The sequence below is a fragment of the Oryctolagus cuniculus genome, chromosome 1, assembly GCF_964237555.1.
Source record: "Oryctolagus cuniculus chromosome 1, mOryCun1.1, whole genome shotgun sequence".
Classification (NCBI taxonomy): domain Eukaryota; kingdom Metazoa; phylum Chordata; class Mammalia; order Lagomorpha; family Leporidae; genus Oryctolagus; species Oryctolagus cuniculus.
The window spans coordinates 5,022,800-5,045,391 of NC_091432.1; the positions used below are offsets into that span (position 1 = coordinate 5,022,800).

Genomic DNA, 22,592 nt, shown 5'->3' on the forward strand with positions numbered 1-22,592 from the left:
GCCGGGATATGAACCGGTACCCATATGGGATGAGGGCACTGCAGGTGGTGGCTTTACCATTACGCCACAGTGCCGGCCTCTCAATTACAATTTTGACATGAATCCAGGTATTGGCTGAAATCATGTGTAGGACACAGATTACAGTTCTATCATTAACCCAGGTGCAGCCTCTCCCTCCCAGACTCGAGCAGTCGTGCTAGGGGGTTTCTGTGCTCTGCCAGGTGTGATGTAGTGGACTGTTGTTGTCTGAGTGTTCTAGATCCTAGTTTCAGACCAGAGTCTCATGGTGTGTGTTGGAGGGTGCTTCCTCAAGATGGAGTCTCAAGTGCTCCAAAATGGAGCCCCTGCTGTCAAGGTGTTACTTCAAGGCCTAGATTTTAGCTTTGACCTCATACAAAGGGGTCCCTGGCCTGGCCCCTCCTCTTCTCAGGGCTGGGGCGTGCAGGCGCCCTCCCCTCCTTGGGATGTGTTTGCTGATCCGAGCACAGGTCCTCAGGTCTTGTCCATTCACTGCCTCTGGCCTGGAGCCCATTCTGTTGTCAGCACCCTTGTTACCAGGTACTGATTAATAAATTTGGAATATTAATAAGCCTTGGGGGTTCTTGCCACGAATTCAGAGAGGAATTCTGAACACTGGCACAAATGAATGAGGCAGCATGATAAGTTTTAAGCTTCTTCTTTAGTGAGAGAAATGCATACGAGAGTGAGGGCCTACCTAAGAAAGAGGGAAATCTGGGTTCGTGCTGAGCTCCAGGAGCCAGCTGCGTGGAGGAGCGTGCAGGCCAGGAAGCACAGGGCGGTGCCCGAAGGCACGGGGCCGCTAGGGCCCGCAATGGCAAAAAAGGCAAAAGGCCAAAAAGGGCTGGGCCCACTGTGTCCTAGGCCTTTACTCCACTTCCAAAGGGGAGTGGTTAATTGGCCTGATTGGCAGGTGGGCACACAGGTGCGGCCAGGTAGGGGCATGAGGTCACGCAAGGGCACGGTGAAGGCGTGGTCTTGCAGCTCAGCAGCCTGGTCGATTTTATCCTGTGTGCCTGCCTACAGCACCCTGAGCCCAGCCCTCCTGCCAGCCAGTGCTTCTGCCTTCCCAGCATGCCGAGCTCCTGGCAGTCCCGGGAGGGTCCCTGGCAGCAGAACATGGACCCACTCAGAGCTCTGCAAAGTGCTCCTGAATTCATTCAGCTGTAGAGACCAGGAGATGGCCTGAGGCTGTCCACCCCGGCCCACGGTGCCCGGATGCTGAGTCTTCCTCAAGGACTCCCCAGAACCGTCTCTCTTACTTGGACGCGGAGGCTTCTTGGCCCTGGTCTAGCTAGGCCTCTCCGGGCTGCCCTGCCGGAGGAACTCTGCTCAGAAGTCAGCGTCTGTCCCCTCCTCCTGGGCCTTCTGCGCTTGGCTGGGCTCCCCGTGGAGGCCACAGTGAGAACATCTGGCGCCCACACACACTCAGCTGGCTGAGGAGCCGGGAAGCCTTTTGTTCCCTTTTCTGCCTCCCACCTCCCCTCCCATCTCAGCTGCGCACACGCCTCCGATAGGAGTGTGAGAAGTGGAATGTGCATAGCGCAGTCGGTGCCTGTGGACTCCGACTCGGGGGTGTCCCCTCCCTTTACGGAGCTGCAGGAGGAGGATCTCCAGTCACCTGGCGCTCGGAGAGAGGGCTGCATTTGCTGTCTGCATCACCTCATGGAGCCCCGGGCTGCTGTGGGGCAGGGGCTTGAGCATTTGCCTCTGAGGGGGTGGGGAGGTGTGTGCCACCAAGGTCCTGCCTCGGGGCAGGGCAGCTGACAGCCTCCAGTTCGTCCCCTTCCTGGAGACCCCTGTGGCCCACCCCAGGCTCTGGGCAGCCCTCAGAGGCCCATCTCCCAGCCTGCCCTGGACTCAGCGCTGCCCTCCCAGAATGACAGGCCAGACCAGTCTGTCAGGGCGCGGAATGCCAAGTCTTCCAGACCTTCTCCCCTCGCTGGGAACTGCTCCTGTCCACCAGGGCGGCGCCCTGCATTGGTCCGGGTGTTAGATATTCTGAGCGACACGTCTAGCTAAGGCGGAGCGGAGGACAGCACATGCCCGCCCGCGAAACAGGAGCAGCCCTTCTGGGCCTGGTGCCAGCTTTCCTTGGCGCTCAGTTCTGCAGTTTCAGGCTTGGCCTCTTTTCTTAGCTAATCAGTTCTCCATCCGTGAGCTCCTTCCTCCCAGGTCGGAAAAGGTGAGGCGTCGTCTCCCGTCAGCAGAGCGAAGGTTCCCGAGGGTGTGGTTTCGCAGGAGGCTTGCGGGAGGTGTTTTCTCCCCGCAGGCTCCTTGGTTCCACAGCTGTTCCCCCAGTTGGAATTGGCAGGAGAGTGGGGGAAGCAAGCGGGCCCCTGTGCAAAGGTCCCGCGCTCTTGCCAAGCCCCACCAGCAGTAGGCCGAGTTCCAGCCGACTTGGAGCTGAAGGAATGCGGGTTGGTGTGCTTGTCTAGGGTGGGGGGGTGGGGGTGAGGAGGAGGCAGGACCGGAGCTGACGGGGTGGAGGGCATGAAGGGAGACTGAGACAGCGTGGGGAGTGGGGGACTCAGCTCCAAGAGTTGGACAGTGCCGGCTGGGCTGGTGCTTGGGAGGGACCAAGAAAGAAGGGAGACAGAACCAGGGCCAGGCTTCCCCCACTGTGGCATCCGCGCGAGACTTTAGGATATGTTGTGCAAGTCTCGGGATCTCGCCTGCCTCCCCGCCAGGTCTCTTGACACCTCTGGCTCCTCGTCCAGTAGCTGCCACCAAGGGGTGGAGCTGAAGCCCTGGGGCCCTGGGTCTCATGGTTGTCAGGCCTGGAGTGGTCAGTGGCTGGCCCGTAGCTTCAGGTGGCCACTGCATGGCTGGGGGAGAGCCTTGCGTTTGCTCTGTGACTGCTCTGGGCCGTGCTACCTGCTGGAAATGCAGCAGGCCCGCCTGCCTTCTGCCACTAGTGGAGACAGGCAGAGGGCCAGCTCAGTTAACACAGCTGGTGCTGCGAAGGAAAAGGGGGGTGGGCGGGGCAGTAATGAATGTGCCCGGACCCTGCTGGCCCGACCAGGGAGCCTCCCACCCCTGCCCAGTTATCTGCCTCGCACAGCGGGCTGTGGCTGGGTGTGGATCTTGGCAGAACACAGGGAACCTTAGGCAGGTTTCAGAAGGTGCCCGGGCAGGCTTCTCCTTTCCTCCGGCTGGGGTCTGGCTGCGGGCGCTGCCCCTGGACCTGACGAGCCCCTTTCCTTCCTTGGTGTGCCCAGGGCCTTGAGGGAGGCTTCTGTTAACCTGCCCGGGGTGGGGAGGGTTGTCATTGGAGGTGGTGGCGGAAGCGCCCTGAAGTGACAGGGCCTGTTTGAGGTTGAATGAGAAGCTCCCTTGCCTGGCAGTGGGTTGTCGGGTTGTCTGGGGCTCGTCCTTGCCCCGTGTTTGTCGAGCGTTTGCCGAGAGCCCTTAGATTGCCTTCTTCCAGGCTCCCCCTGTTGCCCACAGGAGCTCAGGGAGAGGCAGGTCCTGAGGTGCTGGGGTTGCCGGCTGATAGCCGCGGGGAGTGGGGAACAGGGGGGCCTGGGCTTTGCGTCAGTAGGTTTCCTCTTTGAGGGTCAACCTTCACCTTCCTAACACTGAGGAGGCTGCTGCATGGCCCACGTGGCCCTTGATACCAACTCACCACACTCATCCTCCGATTTTCCAAGAACTGCTGCAGGGCCTGGGACTGGCTGGGGCCTCCGCTGCAGTTGTAGCTGAGTGTTCCAAACCCCGACTGGACCCCTGCCACCCCGTGCCCTGTGTGGGGACAGCCAGGCGTCCTCTGGAGTTGTCTTGGGGTTGTGTGTCTGCTCACGTGCAGGAGGTGGCCACGGAGTTTGTTTGGAGGGATCCAATGAGATCTGGCTGTTGGACTGGGGCCCGTGTAATGATTTTGAGTAACTCAAGTGTTTTTGTATACACAAATCCCCCTAAAAATTTGCCTGGGGCCCCACACATGCTGGGGCAGCCCTACCCATCAGGCCCCCAGCTTTGCCTAACAGCTCTGGGCCCGAGCAGAGGAGAGGATAAGGGCCCATTGTCTGTCCCCAGGCCTGAATGGCACTTTGTTTTCTGCATTTGCTGCTGCTGCTGCTGCCCCCGCTGCCTGCCGCAGTTCTGAGTTTCCTGTCCCGTGAGAAATCCGTTCCCACCAGCCGGCACGGTGCTGCACGGAATCTCCTGGCAGGGTGCTTTGAGCCAGCTGGGGCCTTGCGTTGTTTGCTGCTGGGGCAGTAACTGTGCAGCTGTCAGAAGGCTCCTTCCCCACCAAGAGACCTAAGCTACCAGGGGAAGGGGAAACCCCTTTGATGCCATTGACCAAGGGGCTGGGTGGCAGGGATCCAGGCCGCCTGTGAGTTGGCAGGCAGGCAGTGGGGGTAGGAACTGGTGAGAAGGCTGCTCACCCTGCCCCAGGGTGGCCTGAGGCTGGGCAGAGTGGGAGGTGATAGTCTGTGCCCCCTCTTCCCAAGCCACGCACGCCTGCCCCGTGGCCCTCTCCAGTGTGGAAGCAGGAAAATGAGCTGGAGAATTAGAGGTGTCTATTGGAGTTGAGGTCAAAGGAACAGAAGAGTGGTGTGGGGCTGGGGGACAAGGGCAGAGCCTGTGTTAGGTTTGGAAGCTCAGGAAGCAACCACTGAGCGTGAGCTCCCACGCCCTTTAAGGCTGTCAGTCAAGCAGAGCGCTGAGGCCAGCCTTGCCCCACGGGGTCACAAGGCTCACCTCCCGCCCCTCACCTCGCTCACTGTGCACCTCTGCAGCACGGCAGGCACACTGCCCTGGACCAGTGGTTCTCAACCTGGGGTCCCTAGGCCCTTGCAAGCCCTTAAGACCCACGCTAGGGGGTCCGGGGATCAAGGTGACCTTCGTGACAACACTGACAGGTTCCTTGTCATTTGCAGTGGTACAAAGCAGTGATGGCAGGAGGCCAGTGTCTACAAGAATCAGGGTAGTGGCCCCACTGCGTGCGGCCCAGGGCCCTCCCCTTGCACGGCTCAGAAGAGCCAGCTTCATTCAAGAGTGGCCTTGATGAGGTGATGAAAACACTTCATTGTGTCAGCTCTACGCTGGCTTCCTTGTTCTTACCACCTGTGGACTAACATGGGTAGCACCACACCGCAGTGGCTGTCGCCTCTGCATATAGTAAATAAATAAATAAAATCTCTTAAAAAATTTGAGAGGTAGAAAGAGAGAGCTCCCATCTGCTGGTTCACTCCCCAAACCCACACGACAGCCAGGGCTGTGCCAGGCCAAGGCAGGAGCTGGGAACTCAGTTCCGGTCTTGTACGTGTGCAGCAGGGACCCAAGCATCTCAGGCATACATGCTGCCTCCCAGAGTCGGCACTGGCATCGAAGCTTGAACCCAGGCACGCTCATGGGATGTGGCCGTCCTGAGCACAGCCTTTTTTTTTTTTTTTTTTTTAATTTCTTTACAAGGTAGAATTAGAGAGAGGAGAGGCAGAGAAAGTGAGAGAGGCCTTCCGTGTGCTGATTCAATCCCCAAATGGCCACAACTGCCAGAGTTGGGCCAATCCGAAGCCAGGAGGCAGGAGCTTCCTCCGGGTCTCCCACGTGGGTGCAGAGGCCCAAGCACTTGGGCCATCCTCCACTGCTCTCCCAGGCCATCAGCAGGGGGCTGGATTGGAAGAAGAGCAGCCGGGACATGAACTGGAGCCCATATGGGATGCTGCACCGCAGGCAGAGGCTTAACCTACTACACCACAGCACCGGCCCCCAAGCAGAGTCTTAACTGCCAAGCCAAACACCTGCCCAGCCAGTGGGTTTTAATATCACAGAGTAGGACAAGTTCTTAGCATCTCAGATTCCATGTCACAATTAATGACTACTAGCTGAGTTTTGGTGTGTTGTCAAAGAATGGCATCCACAACTGAGAATCCTATTAAATATTTCTGCCTTTTGCAAGTACATGTCTAGATGAGTCCAGATTTTCTCATAAACAACACGACGTATCACAGTAGACTGAACACAGCAGCTAAAATATGAGAACCCCACTGTCTTCTATTTGGCTGATTTGCAAAATGTAAAGAGATTTACAAAAAAGTAAACCTCACTTAGTTTTTAAAAAACCTGGCTCTGGGGGCAGGCACTTGAAGGTGTCACGGTTAAGTCACCACTGAGGATGCCTGCATCCCACACGGGAGTGCCCGGGTTTAAATCCTGGCTCTGCTCTGGATTCCAGTTTCCTGGGAGGAAGCCGGTGATCTCTCAATCAGTTGTGTCCTTGCTACTCACCTGGGAGATCTGGATTGAGCTCCCAGCTCCTGGCTTTGGCCTGGCCCAGCTGCAGCTGTTGGAGACATTTGGGGAGAAAACCAACAAAAGGGAGATCTTTGTCTCTCTGCCTTTCAGGTAAAATCAATGAATAAAAATTTAAGGGGCTGGTGCTGTGGCGTAGCGGGTAAAGCTGCCACCTCCAGTGCCAGCATCCCATATGGGTGCCGGTTAGTATCCCAGCTGCTCCACTTCCAATCCAGCTCTCTGCTGTGGCCTGGGAAAGCAGTACATGATGGCCCAAGTCCTTGGGCTCCTACACCCGCATGGGAGACCTGGAAGAAGCTCCTGGATTCAGATTGGCACAGTTCTGGCCGTTGCGGCCATCTGGGGAGTGAACCAGCGGATGGAAAACCTCTCTCCTTCTATCTCTGTGTAACTCTGACTTTCAAATAAATAAGTTTTTTTTTTTAATTTAAAACATAGCTAGGTCTTATAAAATGTTTTGTTGACCCACATTGTGTTTATTATTACTACTTTTATTTCTTAAAAAAATTTTTTTTAAATTTGTTTGAAAGGCAGAGACAGAGAGAGACAGAGAAAGATTATCTGCTAGTTCACTCCCCAAATGCCTGCAACTGCCGGAGCTGCACCAGGCTGAATGCAGGAGCCAGGAGCTCCATCTGGGTCTCCTACATGGGTGACAGGGACCCAAGTACCTGAGCTGTCACCTGCTGCCTCCCAGAATGCACATTAACAGGGAGCTGGAGTCAGAAACACAGCTTGGACTCAAACCCCAGGTGTCCCAAGTGGCATCCTAATGGATGCACCAAATGCTGTCTTTGTTATTTTTAAAAAAGGATTTATTTATTATTTGAAAAGCAGAGTTACAGAGAGGAAGAGGCAGAGAGAGAGGTCGAGAGGTCTTCCTTCTGCTGGTTCACTCCCCAAATGGCCGCAGTCGCCGGAGCAGATCAATCCAAAGCCAGGAGCTTCCTCTGGGTCTCCCATGCAGGTGCAGGGATCCAAGCAGTTGGGCCATCCTCCACTGCTTTCCCAGACCACAGCAGAGAGCTGGATCAGAAGTGGAGCAGCCGAGACTAGAACCAGTACCGAATGGGATGCCGGCACTGCAGGCGGAGGCTTTACCCCTTATGCCACAGCGCCGACTCCTGTCTCTGTTATTTTTAAATTGATCAGTCAGGATGGATGAGGCCCCACATCCCAGGGTGACCCAGCCCTGCATTTACTTTACCTGCAGAAAGCGCCCTTTCCCTACCAGAAGGTTCTCGGAGGTCCAGGATCAGACTCGTCTTCTTGATGACTGAAAAGCACAAGCAACACATTTTTTTTCCTACAAGGATTTTAATTTTTCAAGAAGCTTGAACATGTATCACTTTTTGAAATTTATTTTATGGTAGCTTTGTAGAGATGAAATTCATATACTCTAACATTTGCTCCTTTAAAAGTGAATAATTTAGTAGTTTTTAGTATATTCACAATGCTGTGCAGCCATCTGAATTATCTAATTCCAGAACATTCTTATCACCCAAGAAGGAAACCCTGTGCCCATTAGCAGTCACTTCCCATTCCTCCCACTGCCCGGCCCTCGGCAACCACTAATCTGCTCTCTGTCTATAGATTCGCGAGTTGGAACATCTCATGCATCCAGAATCCTAAATCGAGTGGATTTTGTGTTTGACTTCTTTCGCCTATGTATTTTCTGACAAATTTATTTATGTAAAAGGCAGGGGAGAGAGGGAAAAGGGGAGAAAGAGATTTTTTTAAAAAATATCTATTTTATTTGAAAGGCAGAGTTACAGAGAGAGAGAGAGGGAGAGACAGAGTTTCTATTTGCTAGTTCATTCCCCAAATGGCTGCATACCCCAAATGGCTGGGCCATACTGAAGCTAGGAGTCTGGAGCTATGTCTGGGTCTCCCACCTGGTGGCAAGAGACCAAATGCTTGGGTCATCTTTGTTGCTTTCCCAGGTGCATTAGCAGGGAAATGGATTGGAAGTGGAGTGGCCAGGACTGGAACTGTTGCCCATAAGGGATGCTGGCATTGCAGGTGGTGGCTTAACATGCTGTACCACACACCAGCCCCCATTAGACAGATCTTTTATTCACTGGTTCACTCCCCAAATAGCTGTGACAGCCAAGTCTGGGCCAGGCCACAGCCAGGAGCCAAGAACTCCATCCTGGTCTCACATGGATGACAGGGGCCCAAACGCTTGGGCCATCATCCACTGCCTTCCCAGGCACATTAGCAGGAAGCTGGATCAGGAGTGGAGCAGCTGGGACTTGAACCAGCCCTCCAGGATGGGAAGTTAAAGTTGCAGTGGCAGCTTAACCCACTACATCGCCGCCCCACAGCACTGGTCCCTTGTGTGCTCATTTTTATGGATTCGTACGTTTCTATGTTTGTGGTTGTTGTGTGTATATACATTTATTTATAGGAGTTGAATTGCTGGTTCACATGTAGAACTGCCAGGCTGTTTCCCAAAATGACTGCCCAATTTTATTTTTCCACACATTACATGAGGATTCCAATTTCCCCACATTTTTACCAATATTTGCCATTGCTTTTTTTTTTTTTAAGATTTATTTTATTTATTTGAAAGAGTTACAGAGAGGAGTAGAAACAGAGAGAGAGGTCCTCCATCCGCTGGTTCACTCCCCAGATGGCCTCAATGGCCGGAGCTGCACCGATCTGAAGCCAGGAGCCAGGAGTCTCCTCCGGGTCTCCCACGTGGGTGCAGGGGCCCAAGGACCTGGGCTATCCTCTACTCTCCCAGGCCACAGCAGAGAGCAGGATCAGAAGAGGAGCAGCTGGGACTAGATCTGGCGTCCATATGGAATGACGGCGCTTCAGGCCAGGGCTTTATCCCACTGCGCCACAGCGCCGGCCCCATTGCTTGCTTTTTGATTATCGCACTCTTATGCAATGAAGTAGTACCTCATTGTGGTTTCAATGTACATTTCCCAATGGCTAATGATATTGAAAATTTTTCTGAAGACTAAAATATTTACTTATTTTTAAAAAGATTTATTTATTTATTTGAAAGGCGGAGTTAGAGGAGAGACAGAGAGATCTTCCATCTGCTGGTTCACTCCCCAAATGGCCACAACGGCTGGGGCTGGGCCAGGCCAGGCCATAGCCAGGAGCTCCCGGGTCTCCCACGTGGCTGCAGGGACCCAAGCTTTGGGTCTTCCTTGTCTGCTTTCCCAGGCATATTAGCAGGGAGCTGGATTGGAAGTGGAGCAACAAGGACTGGAACCGGTGCCCATAGGGGATGCCGGCACTGCAGGTGGCCTCTTAACCGCTGTGCCACAGCACTGGCCCCCGAGATTTTTTATTTAAATGCTGAGAGGGAGAAAAAAAAAAAGTAGAGTGAGATCTTCCATCCACCAGTTCACTTTCTAAATGGTTGCTACAGCTGGTGCTGGGTCAGGCTGCAGCCAGGAGCCAGGAACTCTACTGCCTCCCAGATGCGTTAGCAGGGACCTGGTGGGAAGCTGAGAACTAAGGACTAGACTGGCACTTGATATGGGAGGCAGGCGTCCCAGGCCATGGCTTAACCTGTCGCACCACAACCCCTGCCTTTGATATTGAACATCTTTTCACGTGCTTATCGACCATTTGTATATTTTCCTTAGAGAAAAGCCTACTAAGATCCTTTGCTTAAGGGCTAATATTCGGCATAGCCATTGAGACCCCCATTTAGGCTGTCTACATGACGTATTAGAGTGTCGAGCTGCGTCTTGGCTCTGCTTCCCATTCTGGCTTCCCACTAACGTGTACCCTGAGAAATAGCAGAAAATAACTGCAGTACTTGGGTGCCTGCCACTCGCGAAGCTTGGACTGAGTTCCTGACCCAGCCGTGGCTGTTGCAGGCATTTGGGGAGCAAATGAGAGATCTCTATCTTTCTTTGCCTTTCAAATAATTAATTAAAAAAGAAAAAGATCCTTTGCTTGTTTTTTTCCCCTTTGCTTTTAAATTGGATTGTCTTTTTCTTGTTGAACTGTGAAAGTTCTTTGTCTCTTCTGGATACAAGATCCTTATCAGGTATATGATTTGCAAAATCTTTTTCCCATTCTGTAGATTATCTTTTCATTTTGTGATTCTCATGCAAGTATAAGCTTTTTATTTTTATGAAATCAATTCATCTTTTCCTTTTGATTTCTTGTACTTTCGGTGTCATTTCTAACGCCGACCTAACCTAACCTAAAGCCACAAAGATTTTTGTTTTCTTCTAAGAGTTTTAAAGTTTTAGTCCTTAAATTTAGGTTTTGATTTCTTGTGTGTTCATTTCTGCAAGAAGAAGGTGGGGAGCCGGGGGCAGAGGCGGGGAGGAGGGCAAGGTCATGCTTTCCCATGGGGTGTCCAGTTGTTCTGGCGCCGTCTGTTGAGTTGTCCTGTGAGCCCAAGGGCTGGTGTCTGGGCTCTCAGTTGTACCCCCTGTCTGCATGTCTGTGTGTCAGCCCCACACCACTGTGCTAGCCAGTGTTGCAAACAGGAAGTGTGAGTTCTCCAACTTTGTTCTTTTATTTATTTTTTAAAAGATTTGTATTTGTTTATTTGAGAGGCAGTGTTACAGAGGGAGAGACAGAGAGAAAGGTCTTTCATCCGCTGGTTCACTTCCCAAATGGCTGTAACGGCTGGAGCTGGGCCAATCCAAAGCCAGGAGCCAGGAGCTTCCTCCAGGTCTCCCACATGCACACAGGGGCCCAAGCTCTTGGGCCAACTTCCACTGCTTTCCCAGGCCATAAGCAGAGAGCTGGAGTGGCAGAGGAGCAGCTGGGACATGGGCTGCCGGCGCTGCAGGTGGAGGCTTAGCCCGCTGCTCCACAGGCCGGCTCCCGCCTTTGTTCTTTTCCAAGATCCTCTGGCTGCTCTGGTGCTCTTGCATTTCCGTGTGAGTTTTGGGATCATCGTCAGTTTCTGCGTATAAAGGGAGCTGCCATTTTTGATGGGATTGCATTAATCAGCAGATGAGTTTGGGGAATGTTGTCATCTTAAGGTTATAAGGCTCTGATCTGTGACCATGCAGTAGCTTCCCATTGTTATGAACTGTTGTTTTCTAGGATTCAGTGTTCAAATCTCACGGTTCTCTTGTCAGCTCTGTTCCTGAGCTTTTTATTCTCTTTGATGCTGTGTTACTTTCTGCTGATTTAACTTCGTGGCGTTCAGCTTCCTCCTTTGCCCCGTGCAGTGCAGTGACTGCGGTGCGTATTTTATGTTTCTCCTTTGTTCACTGTGCCCCAGGCGTGGTGGTCATGCTCCCGCCCGTCTACTGCAGTGCTGGGGAGCAGTCGCGGGGTGGGGGGTACCAGGGTTTTCCCATTCACAGCGGCTGCCACTCCAGGCTTATCCTCTGGGGCCGACACTCTCCTAGCGTCCCTGGGTGTGTGGCTGGGTCCCTTCCTGTCTTAGTTGGTGGCCTCAGAGTGACACAAGAACCGGGCACTGAGGCTGATCTCTCCAGGACTGACCCCTGGGTCATCTGGGCATCTCTGGTGCATTCCTCGTTGAGTCCTACCAGGCGGCTGGGAGCGTTCTGCATTTTACAGACCAGGAAACCAAGGTGCAGACGGTTATGTAAATCCTCCAAGTCCCTCCCCAGTCCCGGATTGGCTGACATGCTGCAGCTGCAGTTCAGCACAGCTCTCCAGGGTCAAGTTGCGGGGCTGGACAGGGGTGGGTGGGTGAGTTGTGTGGACAAGGAAGGGAAGGGCCCTTTCTGGGAAACTGGGAGGCTCTGGCAGCACCGGGTGGGGCTGGATCAATGCCGGAGCATTTGCTCACTGGCCTGTGGCTGGTATTGCAAAGTGGCTGGCTTGTTGCAGCTCTCTGGGGTGACAAGGAGAAGTAGAGGCCTGGAAACCTTAATCTGCGTGATCCTGTACCCTTGGCGCTGCCTGTGGTGACGGCTCTGGGGCAGGGGGAGCTAGTTGCCCCAGGCAGGCCTTGCGTCCCTATCCTCAGGCTGAATTCTTGCAGCTAGGGACCGTCATCCTCTCTGTCCCCCCCCACCTTAGAGCCTTCCTGTTATCGGTGGGTGTTCCTTGTGGGCTTCCTCAGGAGGTGGAAGAAATTCCACCTGCCTGCTTTGCACCATAGATTCCTGCAACCCCAGGGCCTCTGTGCGGGATGTGGGCTGATGGAGGAGAATGGAGGGCCGTGGTCATTAGAGGGGGCTCGTGCAGGATGGACTCTGAGCCAGCCTCTTGCTGGCGTGTGGCCTGCTCCCGCTGAGCTCGGGTTGACCTGTCCTGTGCTGGGAATCCCGGATGGACAGTCTGGCTCTGCCCACCCCACCAGGCTTAATGTGCTGTTTGACATGCGAGCAACCCGTTAACCAGGCGGCAGTGAGCAACCTTGCCATCGTTTAACTGGGCCAGATGCTACCCCTGCTGCTTCTGTTTTCCTAAGATGAAGAAAACAACGGTAAGTACAGTCTCCCCTGTGACCCAGGGGTGCGAAGAGCAAGCAGCGAGTGCCTGCACGGCGCCCGCAGACTTTCTCGTCATCCCCGTGAGCAGTGCGGCACAACAGCTGCGTGCGCAGCCCCTGCCTCATGTCAGTATTAAGAGCCATCTAGAGAGGGTTCAGAGCGTGGAGGGGAAAGTGTGTAGCTCCATGCAAATCCTACGCCAAGTTCTGTAAGGGACTTGAGCGCCCGTGGATTTTGGTGTTCAGGGGGACCCCGGTGTCGGCCCCTCTCAGATCGCAGGATGACTGTGGTGGTAGCAGTTGTCAACCCTGAGGCCATTTTGCAATGGTATAGACAGTCTTTTTTTTTTTTTTTTAATGCTGGGTTTTCCATTTGAATTGAAACAGGCACGGAGCACACTGTGCTTCTCTGGAGCAGTGAGCTCTGGGTCTTTGGCTCCCGCCCCAGCCTGGTGCTCACACCTGCTGCTCCAGCTGTGCCACACTCAGCATGGTTTGTGAGCCTGCACTGGCCAGTGTCCCTGCTACAGTGCTCCCTCCCTTCTGCCCTCTCCACTGACTCTCTGGAGCGTCTCCTCGTGGCACCCTACCCCCTGCTCCCCTCCAGCCTGGTGCCGCACCTGCTTCCTTAGCCCCCACCCTCCCACACAGATCTAGCCTGTCTGGCACCTTCCTGGAGGGCAGCAGCTTGTTTCAGGCAGCTGTGGTTCCAGTGCTGGTAGAGGTGCAGCTGGCTGCATTGGGCAGAACAGCACACATGACTGTGCTGACCTCTGTCTGGTCCAATGCAGGAGGAAGCTTGTGAGGTGCCCACCACAGAAAATTGTTGATCTCCTGTGGGGTCTCCGAGTGCCAGGAGGGTAGTGGACGTGGGCTTCCAGCAAGTGTCCTGCGTAGAGCGGCATCGGCACCACTGGAAGGTGTTTCTGGTCCCTTGCTTGCCCTGGGGAGGACCAGGCCAGGACCTTGCTCCTCTCGGAACGCTGGCCTCTGTGCTCCCTGGGACCGTTCCTACTCCAGAGCCAGCTGGCCTGCTGCTTTGATCCTATCCCAGGTGCTGGGAGCTGTGGGGAGAAGGTTCTAGACCGCGCAGTGCCGCTGGGCTGCTGGTGTGGGGAGAAGGTTCTAGACCGCGCAGTGCCGCTGGGCTGCTGGTGTGGGGAGAAGGTTCTAGACCGCTCAGTGCCTCTGGGCTGCTGGTGTGGGGAGAAGGTTCTAGACCGCGCAGTGCCTCTGGGCTGCTGGTGTGGGGAGGAGGTTCTAGACCGCGCAGTGCCACTGGGCTGCTGGTGTGGGGAGAAGGTTCTAGACCGCGCAGTGCCTCTGGGCTGCTGGTGTGGGGAGAAGGTTCTAGACCGCGCAGTGCCTCTGGGCTGCTGGTGTGGGGAGAAGGTTCTAGACCGCGCAGTGCCTCTGGGCTGCTGGTGTGGGGAGGAGGTTCTAGACCGCGCAGTGCCGCTGGGCTGCTGGTGTGTGCCGGAGAAGGAGGAGAAGGGTGTGTGTCCCAGGCTGCAGACCCCTCACCCCGTCGCTCCTGTGAGTTTTTCAGTATTGGGAAAACAACACAAGTTGGAGAAACAGCAGAATGCCAGGGTCCGTTTCTCCTTCTGGTCTGCCCACCCCTCTCATGAGGAAGATCGTGCTTTTGTGGGAGGAATCGGGAGCCAAGGGGAATAGGAACTCAGATTCATGGCATCGAGTCCTCCTACCCCACACTGCACCGACTGTGCTGTTAGCCCCATTTTACAATGAGAAGTCGAGACTCGGGGTTATGTGATTTGCCCAAGGCCACACATGCAGACCTGAGTTAAGATCCAAGCCAAGTTCTGTGTGACGCCATCTGTTCCCTGTACCCTGTTCATCCTCTGAGGACCGGAGGTCACTACTCATAACCCAAGTGTCCTAGAGCATCCTGGGAAAGGGATGTCTATCCTTCCTGGTTTAGGCTGACTCCCCACTCAGGGGGCCCTGCCCAGGGCTGGTGCCTTCCCCAGGCCGATTCAGTGCTAGGTTCTTCTCAGACCTGGACCTGGCTAACCTGTTTCCCACGCTGGCATCGCGAGGCCTCAGCTATCCGCTCTGTGAGGTACACAGCCTGGTCCTGACTTCTGCTGGTGGTGTGCAGAGGTTGAGGGTGTGTTTGGAAAACTTAACAAAGCAGCTTGTGGTCACGTCTCCTCGGCTGTGCCCTTCCTCTTGGGCTTCACTGCTGGTCTTGCTGCCGCCTGAGGCTAGGCCTGTGTGCAGACCCGAGGTGGACAGTTCCCTCCACCTCCACAGCCACCCACAGCACGCCAGCCGCGTGGCAAGTCTCAAGGCGGGTGTGGGAGGCAGTGGTGCCCAGTGCCTGTCCTGATGCCGGGGTGGAGATGAGGATGGTCCAGCCAGAAGGTGGGGCACTGGCAGCCGGAGTGTCTGTGGTTTCTCACCTCAGCACTCCTGGCCAAAGCCTCTGGCCTGAGTTCCCTTCTGGGCTCGCCTTCTGTGCCCTCCACTGCTTCTTTGTTGGTACCCTGAGTGGGTAGCCCCTGCACTGGGGGGCTGGAAACGAGGCAGACACCTCTTCCTGTCGGCTCTGGAGGAAGGTGGAGAAGAGGCAGAAAGGAAAGGACCCATGCAGTCGGGATCCTGGGCCTGAAGGGACATGCGCATCCCCCTCCCTGCGCTCCCCTGCCACAGGGCTATCCAGGCCCCGCCCACAGACCTGGTCTGACCCGAGACCTTGGCCCTGTTGGGTGCACATGCGGGGAGCACCCTGACCAGGCCAGGCCTTCATGGACTAAGTAACCTCAGTGCAGGAGGATTAGCAGAGGAGAGAGCAGCAGCTGACTCCCTGCGCTGCCCCCAGGAGTCTCGCCAGAGCTCAGCCTGGGGGTTTGTTTCCCGACGGTGGGGTGGGCCAGGCGATGGAGACTGCCTGCTCCTGGCCGGAGTGGGCTTGAGGATAACTCCACGGTAAATGAGAGGAGCTGGTGGGGTTCATGGACCTCACGCCGGCCATCAGCTCACACTGACCACTAGATAAGGAGGGATCCAGTCTCCTGGCCCTGTGAGAAGAAGGGGCCGTGAGCCTGCAGTGCCAGGTGGACGGCCCGAGGCACTGCAAGGCCTCCACCGGCAAGCACGAGCCGGCTTCCTCCTCTGCCCTCCTCGGGCCGTGGGCCCAGCTCTTGAACCAGCTTTCCAGCCTTTGGTCTTGGCCTCCGTCCCCAGAACCTGTGGGCAGTGGCTTTTGGCCGCCCCCTCTCAGCTGGCCTGTGACCTGGTGTGTGTTTTCTTTCCTTCATCAGTCTGCTCCTGGCCCACGCCGAGCCGGAGATCGGCTCCTGAGTAGCGCCTCTCCTCTGAGCTGCAAGGGAGGGGCAGCTGTGGGAAGCATTGGCAGGGGCTTAACCTGGAGCTCAGTATGAACAGGGAGGGGCCGTGGGCCCAGCTTGGGGGATCCCGGCCTCAGGAGCAGCCAGGCCTCCCTGGGGTCGGCAGCCCCCCGCCACACTAAGAGGACTAATTCCCAGGAACCAGGGAGGCTGGAACCCCTCCTAAAACCTTACACTGATCAGAGACGTCGCTTCCCCCAGTGTAACTCGTGGCCTCCAGGCAGCGTCCTGGGTGGGGTGCACATGGGATGTCACGTCACTCTTCCCTCAGGGACTTGGCAGCCTGCTGGTGTTGCAGGAAGGAGAGAACAGAGGGATTCTGGGAACAGGTCCTTAGAGGACAGGAATCCAGGGGCAGTTGCACCAGGTCACACTCCAGGGTCATCTTTCATGGTCTCTCATGGGAGAGTTACGGTCAGGGATGGGTGGACTCCACTGGACTGAAAAAACAGATTCTGCCCTGGGCTTGGACCACGCAGGATTTGTGCGGCGGCGACTGTGGTGCCAGTCATCGGGGGCAGCTTGGTCTCAGCACCAATCCCAGTGTCCCAGAGCTGGGGAACTGGAAGGCCCAGCTTTCCCGTTGGAATCTGGGCAAGTGGAGCGCTAGGATCAGCAGGATGTGCGGTTCTGAGGCAGCAGCGGGGGAAAGCGCGCGGCTCGCCGCTCAGACCGCGGGGAGGGCACATCTCCCGTTTGCTCAGAAGAGAACCTTCCCTCCGCTCAGGGGAGGAGAAATTGATAAGGCTCCCAATGGCCTCTGGTTCTTTATCTTTAATGGCAAACAGGCCCTACTCGCCGCCTGGCCGAGGGATAACAGTTCAAGGAGGAGGAGACACTGCGTGTGTGTGTGTATGTGCGCGTGTGCTTGTGTGCACACTTGCAGGTGGGGCTGGTGGGGATGTGGACACTGTGCTTCCGTTAGATTTCCTGCTGCTTTGTCCCATGGTCGGTGAGGAAGCTGCCACTTCTCCCTAGTGCCCCCGGGAGGGATTCAGTGTCTAAGACTTTTCTCTGGCGCTAGGGGACACCTGTCTTCAGGAGGGAGAGGGGCCTTCTGGGGACAGAGCCCAGCTGCTGCTCCGCTCCCTTTGCTGGCCCTTTGCACGTGCTGGGGGTTTCGTGGTCACGATGTTTCTAGCGGGCTGTCTTGTCTCCTCTCCACATAGTAGGTTTCTTGAGGTCAGAAGCCATGTCTTACATAATCCTCTGTGCCTTAGGTGTGTTATTGGCGATAGTGCTCTGATCGTCTTCCTCTGGACACGTGGCATGGCTTACAGTCGAGGAAGCTGAGGGACATTCTGAAGTGTCCCCTCTTTGTCAGCTCCCTGTGCCGGGGAGTGGGCACGTCTATTCTACAGATAGACTAACAGATCCATAGGGTAGAGTGAATTTCCCAAGGGCATCTAACTGGGTGGTGGCAGAGCCAGCATTTGAACCTGAGTCCTTGTATCCAAAACTACTGCCTCTCCTCGTGTTGCCAGCCCCACCCCCTGCCGCTTCGCAGCCCCTGTCTCCTGCCAAGCTCGGCCTCTCACTTGGTCATGGTTTTCCCTATTCATGTCCGCCTTTTCCTCTCATCAGAATTTCTGTCTCCTGAGGGCGGGGTCCACGGCTTTTCCCTTAATCCTTCCAAATCTCCAGCTCCTGACGGTTTTCTTGAAGTCATTCCCTCAAGTGAGGCCCTGCCCGTGAGTCACCTGAGCAGGGCCAGAGAGTGGTGCAGGGGAGAACCGTGAGGGTCTCACGATGCTGGGACCGAGGGCAGGAGGTGGGCCCTGACCTTGTCTGTGGAGGAAGAGCCTGCCCGTGCTGCCCACTGGGCAGGGCCTGTTAGCAGCCAGAGAGAGGATTAACGCCGGGCGCTGGGATCATCTGGTTCCACGTGATGATGGCTCTAAGTCGCAGCCCAATAGAACTGGCAGGTGCAGTGACACTGGCCTCACAGGCGTTGGGAAATGAGCGGGGTGTTGCCCGGTCCGGGGCCTGGCACTCACAGCTATTATGAATTATTATTGTTGTAATGACTGCTATCAGATGAGCCCTCTTCCTTCCAGTGGAGAAGGGGGCAGGGTGCTGAGGAGGTGCCCTTTCCCCTTCCGGGTTGGGGCGGGCCGGACAGGGAAGGTGGACTGACCCCGGCCTGGGGCTCCCTCGGACCCCAGAACCATTTCCCCTGTGCTCTGAAGTTCTCAGCCGCGACACCCCTTCTGGTGCTTTCAGCCATCCCATCTGTCACCCTTGAGGAGAAATTGATACATTCAGATAAACACTGCCTGCTGATGGTGGCCAGAGGAGGCCTGCGTGGTTGTGTTGCTGGCTCCTGGCAGGTGCTTCTCTCCTGTTCCCAGGGCGTGCGGCTCAGGAAGGGGGAGTGGCACTCACTTGTCAGTTCTGCAGCGTTCCAGAGCCCCCCGGGGACTCAGTTGGTACCATGTCAGGCCCCGCTCCCATGGGATGGGCCATGTGACTGTGGTTTCGCAGCTGGCCCGAGAGGGGAGCGCCGTGGTCAGAGCAGGGAGGGACACAGGTGTGACACTGGTGCAGCTGGAGGAAGAGGTCCCCTCACTCGGTGATCACAGGGTCGGGAGGGCCAGGGCGAGAGGGATGGCCGAGGAGGGGCATGGAGGTTGGCAGGCAGGGGCGAGGGATGGTGCGAGGAGGAACTGCCAGAGCGAGACTGAGCTGGACAGGCTGCCCGCAGTGGCGGTGACCGAGGCACCTCTTGGCATCATGGGCAGGTGGGGGGCTGCGTGGTGTTGACCTTTGAGCTGTGAGCAGGCTGTTTGTCCCATCCTTGTCCCTTGTCCTGCTGTCCACGGCGTCTGACGAGCCCATGAGGTAACAGGCACATGAAGCAGCGGCTGTCGCTCAGTGGCGAGCTCATGCAAATGAGATCACTTTGCCGTTGGGCTGTTATGACAAAATCAGCAAGAGTGGATGCCTAGAACTCTGTCTCAGGGCGGCCTCTGGCCTGGTTGCTGTGCTTGATTCCAAAGCATAGGAGGAAAGATTAGAGCAAGGATCCACAGAGGTGTGTTCTTCTGGGGGTCAAGAATAGGGAGAGAAAATAAATCTTTAAATTAAAAAAAAAAATAGGGAGAGAGGCCGGTGCTGCAGCTCACTTGGTTAGTCCTCTGCCTGCGGCGCCGGCACCTCGGGTTCTAGTCCCAGTTGGGGCCCCGGATTCTGTCCCAGTTGTTCCTCTTCCAGTCCAGCTCTCTGTTGTGGCCCGGGAGTGCAGTGGAGGATGGCCCAAGTGCTTGGGCCCTGCACCCCATGGGAGACCAGGAGGAAGCACCTGGCTCCTGGCTTCGGATCGGCACAGTGTGCCAGCCTCAGCGTGCCAGCTGTGGCGGCCATTTAGGGGGTGAACCAACGGAAAAGGAAGACCTTTCTCTCTGTCTCTCTCTGTCTAACTCTGCCTGTCAAAAAAAAAAAAAAAATAGGGAGAGAGCAGCAGCCACCATCGTCCAGGTCAGGTCAGGTCCCATCGGTGTTGCCGCTTGCTGTGTTCTTCCAGGAACTGAAGCACTTCGCCACTGAAGTCTCTCACTGTCTCTTTGCTGTCTCTTTGGCTCATGGATTGGCCACTCTGGTAGTCAGTTCGCTCAGGAATCCAAGTTTCCCCCTGGGCTGGGTTCCACGGGGCCTTCTTGTGTGGGTGGTTTGGGTGTGGGTCGAGCAGAGCAGCAGTGGGCGCTGGCCAGTGGAGGTTGAGGGCTGCACATTGTTTCTGAGACTCTAGGTCAGCCAGCCAGGACAAGTCATGGCACCCTGCAAGGGAAGTCCAGGCACCCAGGGCTTAGGCGCAGGTGAAAGCCGTTACTACCACTAGGTGCTCCCTCCTGAGACTGGAGAGGGTTGAAGCCGCGGAGGCCAGAACAGCCTGTGGAGCCAAGATGCAGACCCAGGCCGCGCAGCGGCACCAAAGCTGGCACAGAGGAGGGAAGATGCCCGATGTTGTCTCCTGCCCAGGGCTCCCGTGGCAGAACCTGTGAGAAGTCGGCCAGCAGGGGAGCCCGGGTGCCTCCTTCCAAGGGATCAGCTTCCCTGGGCACAGAGCAGGGCAGAGCCAGGGGACGCAGGGCGGTGTGTAGGAGCCCTCCCCTGGCAGGGTGGAAGCATCCGTTCACAGAGGGCACGTGGGCAATGACAGCTCTGCCGTCCGTGGTCGGAGCAGCTGCTGTCTCCAGATGCAAACCTGTCACCGTTCGCACCATCGTCGTCAGGGAGTTGGGGACAAGTATGCACTAAAAGGCATCCAGCGCGGAGAGGGGGAAGCAAACGTAGCTTTATTTGCAGCTGACATGATCTTGTATAGAAAAGCCCAGGGAAGCCACTAACAATCTATTAGAACTAATAACCGAGCTCGCGAGAATACAGAGCCGAGATCAATGTGCAGGAATCACTTGTGCAGTCGCTCCTGGTGTCCACGAGGAATTGGTTCAGGGATCCCCCGTGGATGCTCCAGTCCCCGATAGAGAATGGCACAGTATTTACTTAGAACCCACACACCCTCCCTCTCATCTCTAGAGTCTTTGTAATACCCGAGGTAGTGTGAATGCTGTGTGTAAACAGCGGTGCTGTTTAAGGAACAATGACAAGAAAAAGGGGTGTGTGTTCAGTACAGATGCAGCTTCCGCGGGCCCAGCTGCACGTCAGCACTGAGGCAGTGTTGTTCTCTTTCTGGAAATGTGTGAGCCATGTTGGTTGATTCCACAGAGGCCCCTTGGAGGGCCCACTGTCTTTTTTTTTTTTTTTTTTTTTTTAAAGATTCATCTGTTTATTTGAAAGGCAGAGAGAGAGAGAGAGAGAGAGGGAGAGAGGTCTTCCATCTGCTGGTTCACTCCCCGAATGGCCACAACGGCTAGAGCTTGGCTGATCCAAATCCAGAAGCCTGGAGCTTCTTCTGGGTCTCCCACGTAGGTGCAGGTGGCCCAGAGAGCTTGGCCATCTTCTACTGCTTTCCCAGGCCACAGCAGAGAGCTGGATTGGAAGTGGGACTTGAACCAGCGCCCATATGGGATGCTGGCACTGTAGGCGATGGCTTTACCCTCTATGCCAGAGTTTCGGCCTCATGATGGGATTTTAATTAGCACTGAGACATACATGCTACACTGTGGAAGAACCTTGAAATCAGTGTGCTAAGTCAAAGAAGCCAGTCCCCAAAACCCACGTGACTTATGATTCTATTTAGAGGAGATGTCCAGAATAGGCAAGTGCGTGACGGATAGATTGGTGGGTTGGGGCTGCAGCAGCTGTGGGGCTGCAGGGTGATGGCCGCGGGAAGGCGAAGTCTCCTAAAACTGTAGGCGTGTATTTGGAATGCCTGGGTGCAAGTCCAGCTTCCCGTGGACGCGCACCTTGGAAGGTTCTTGGGCCCCACCTGCCCACGTGGGAGGCCCAGATGCAGCTCTAGGCACCTGGTTTCAGCCTGGCCCAGCTCTGGCAGTTTCAGGCCTTTGGGGAGTGAACCAGCGAGTGGAAGATCTCTGTCTCTGTCTCTCTCTGCCTTTCAGATAAATAAATTTTTGAAAGAAAAGTTGATGGTGGTGATGGATATGTATTATCTGTGACTGCACTAAACATGGAACTGTATTTTAAGTGTGTGAACTATGAAGTGTATCTCAGGAAAGCTGTTAACACAGACCTGACCCTGCAGGCTGAAAGACACTGACTGAATAAGGAAACTTCGCTGTGTTTGTTATATTTATCTGCTAGTTATTCTGTGACCACCTGCCCTGGCCTGTGCCGGCTGGGTGGGGGCGCTGCCTGCCTCTCAGCACACTCTACCCCATCTCTGCTAGACAATTTTAATTCCAATTCAGTTTTGTTTGGATTTTGTTCAAGATCTTAGCATTCATGCTGTGAGCCAGGCACTCTTGTGAGAAAACAGAGCGTGGGGGTGGACGGGCCTGCTCATCCTTGTGGGGCCTTCCGAGTGTCCCTTTCTTATTAACACAATGAGTGCCGATGACGTCCCAAGGGCTTGTGGCAAGAATTAAGTGAGCCAGAAGTTGGGTTCCAGCGCTCCTGGAGCGAGTTACCTGTACCCAGTTTACGGAACAGTGACGAGCTGGTCGTCCAGGCGGCCTCCCTTGTCCTGGGCAGTGCGCTCCGAGATCCTCAGGGGATGCCCCTGTCCTGTTTTCCAGACGTATGTACCTATGACAAAGTGTAATTTTTTTTTTCTTTTTTTGACAGGCAGAGTGGACAGTGAGAGAGAGACAGAGAGAAAGGTCTTCCTTTGCCGTTGGTTCACCCTCCAATGACCGCTGCGGCCGGCGCGCTGCGGCCGGCGCACCGCGCTGATCCGATGGCAGGAGCCAGGAGCCAGGTGCTTTTCCTGGTCTCCCATGGGGTGCAGGGCCCAAGCACTTGGCCATCCTCCACTGCACTCCCTGGCCACAGCAGAGAGCTGGCCTGGAAGAGGGGCAACCGGGACAGAATCCGGCGCCCCGACCGGGACTAGAACCCGGTGTGCCGGCGCCGCTAGGCGGAGGATTAGCCTAGTGAGCCGC

General features: G+C 55.6%; 1 protein-coding gene across 6 annotated transcripts in view; it reads left to right on the top strand.

Moving 5' to 3' along the window:
* Window positions 1-22,592, top strand: part of PC (pyruvate carboxylase) — a 95,815-nt gene that overhangs the window by 33,879 nt on the left and 39,344 nt on the right. The window contains exon 1 of one of the 6 annotated variants that reach the window (XM_070067929.1): window positions 2,181-2,203. The exons of 3 other annotated variants lie outside the window; for them this stretch is intronic. Coding sequence is in view for 2 of the 3 variants with exons in the window: in XM_070067902.1 (XP_069924003.1) it covers window positions 12,671-12,685 (15 nt within the window). In the remaining variant the exon portion in view is untranslated. Of the gene's footprint in view, window positions 1-2,180; window positions 2,204-2,288; window positions 2,439-12,552; window positions 12,686-22,592 lie in introns of those variants that run through there. 2 more of the 6 variants (XM_051830868.2, XM_070067902.1) reach the window with 2 other exon arrangements.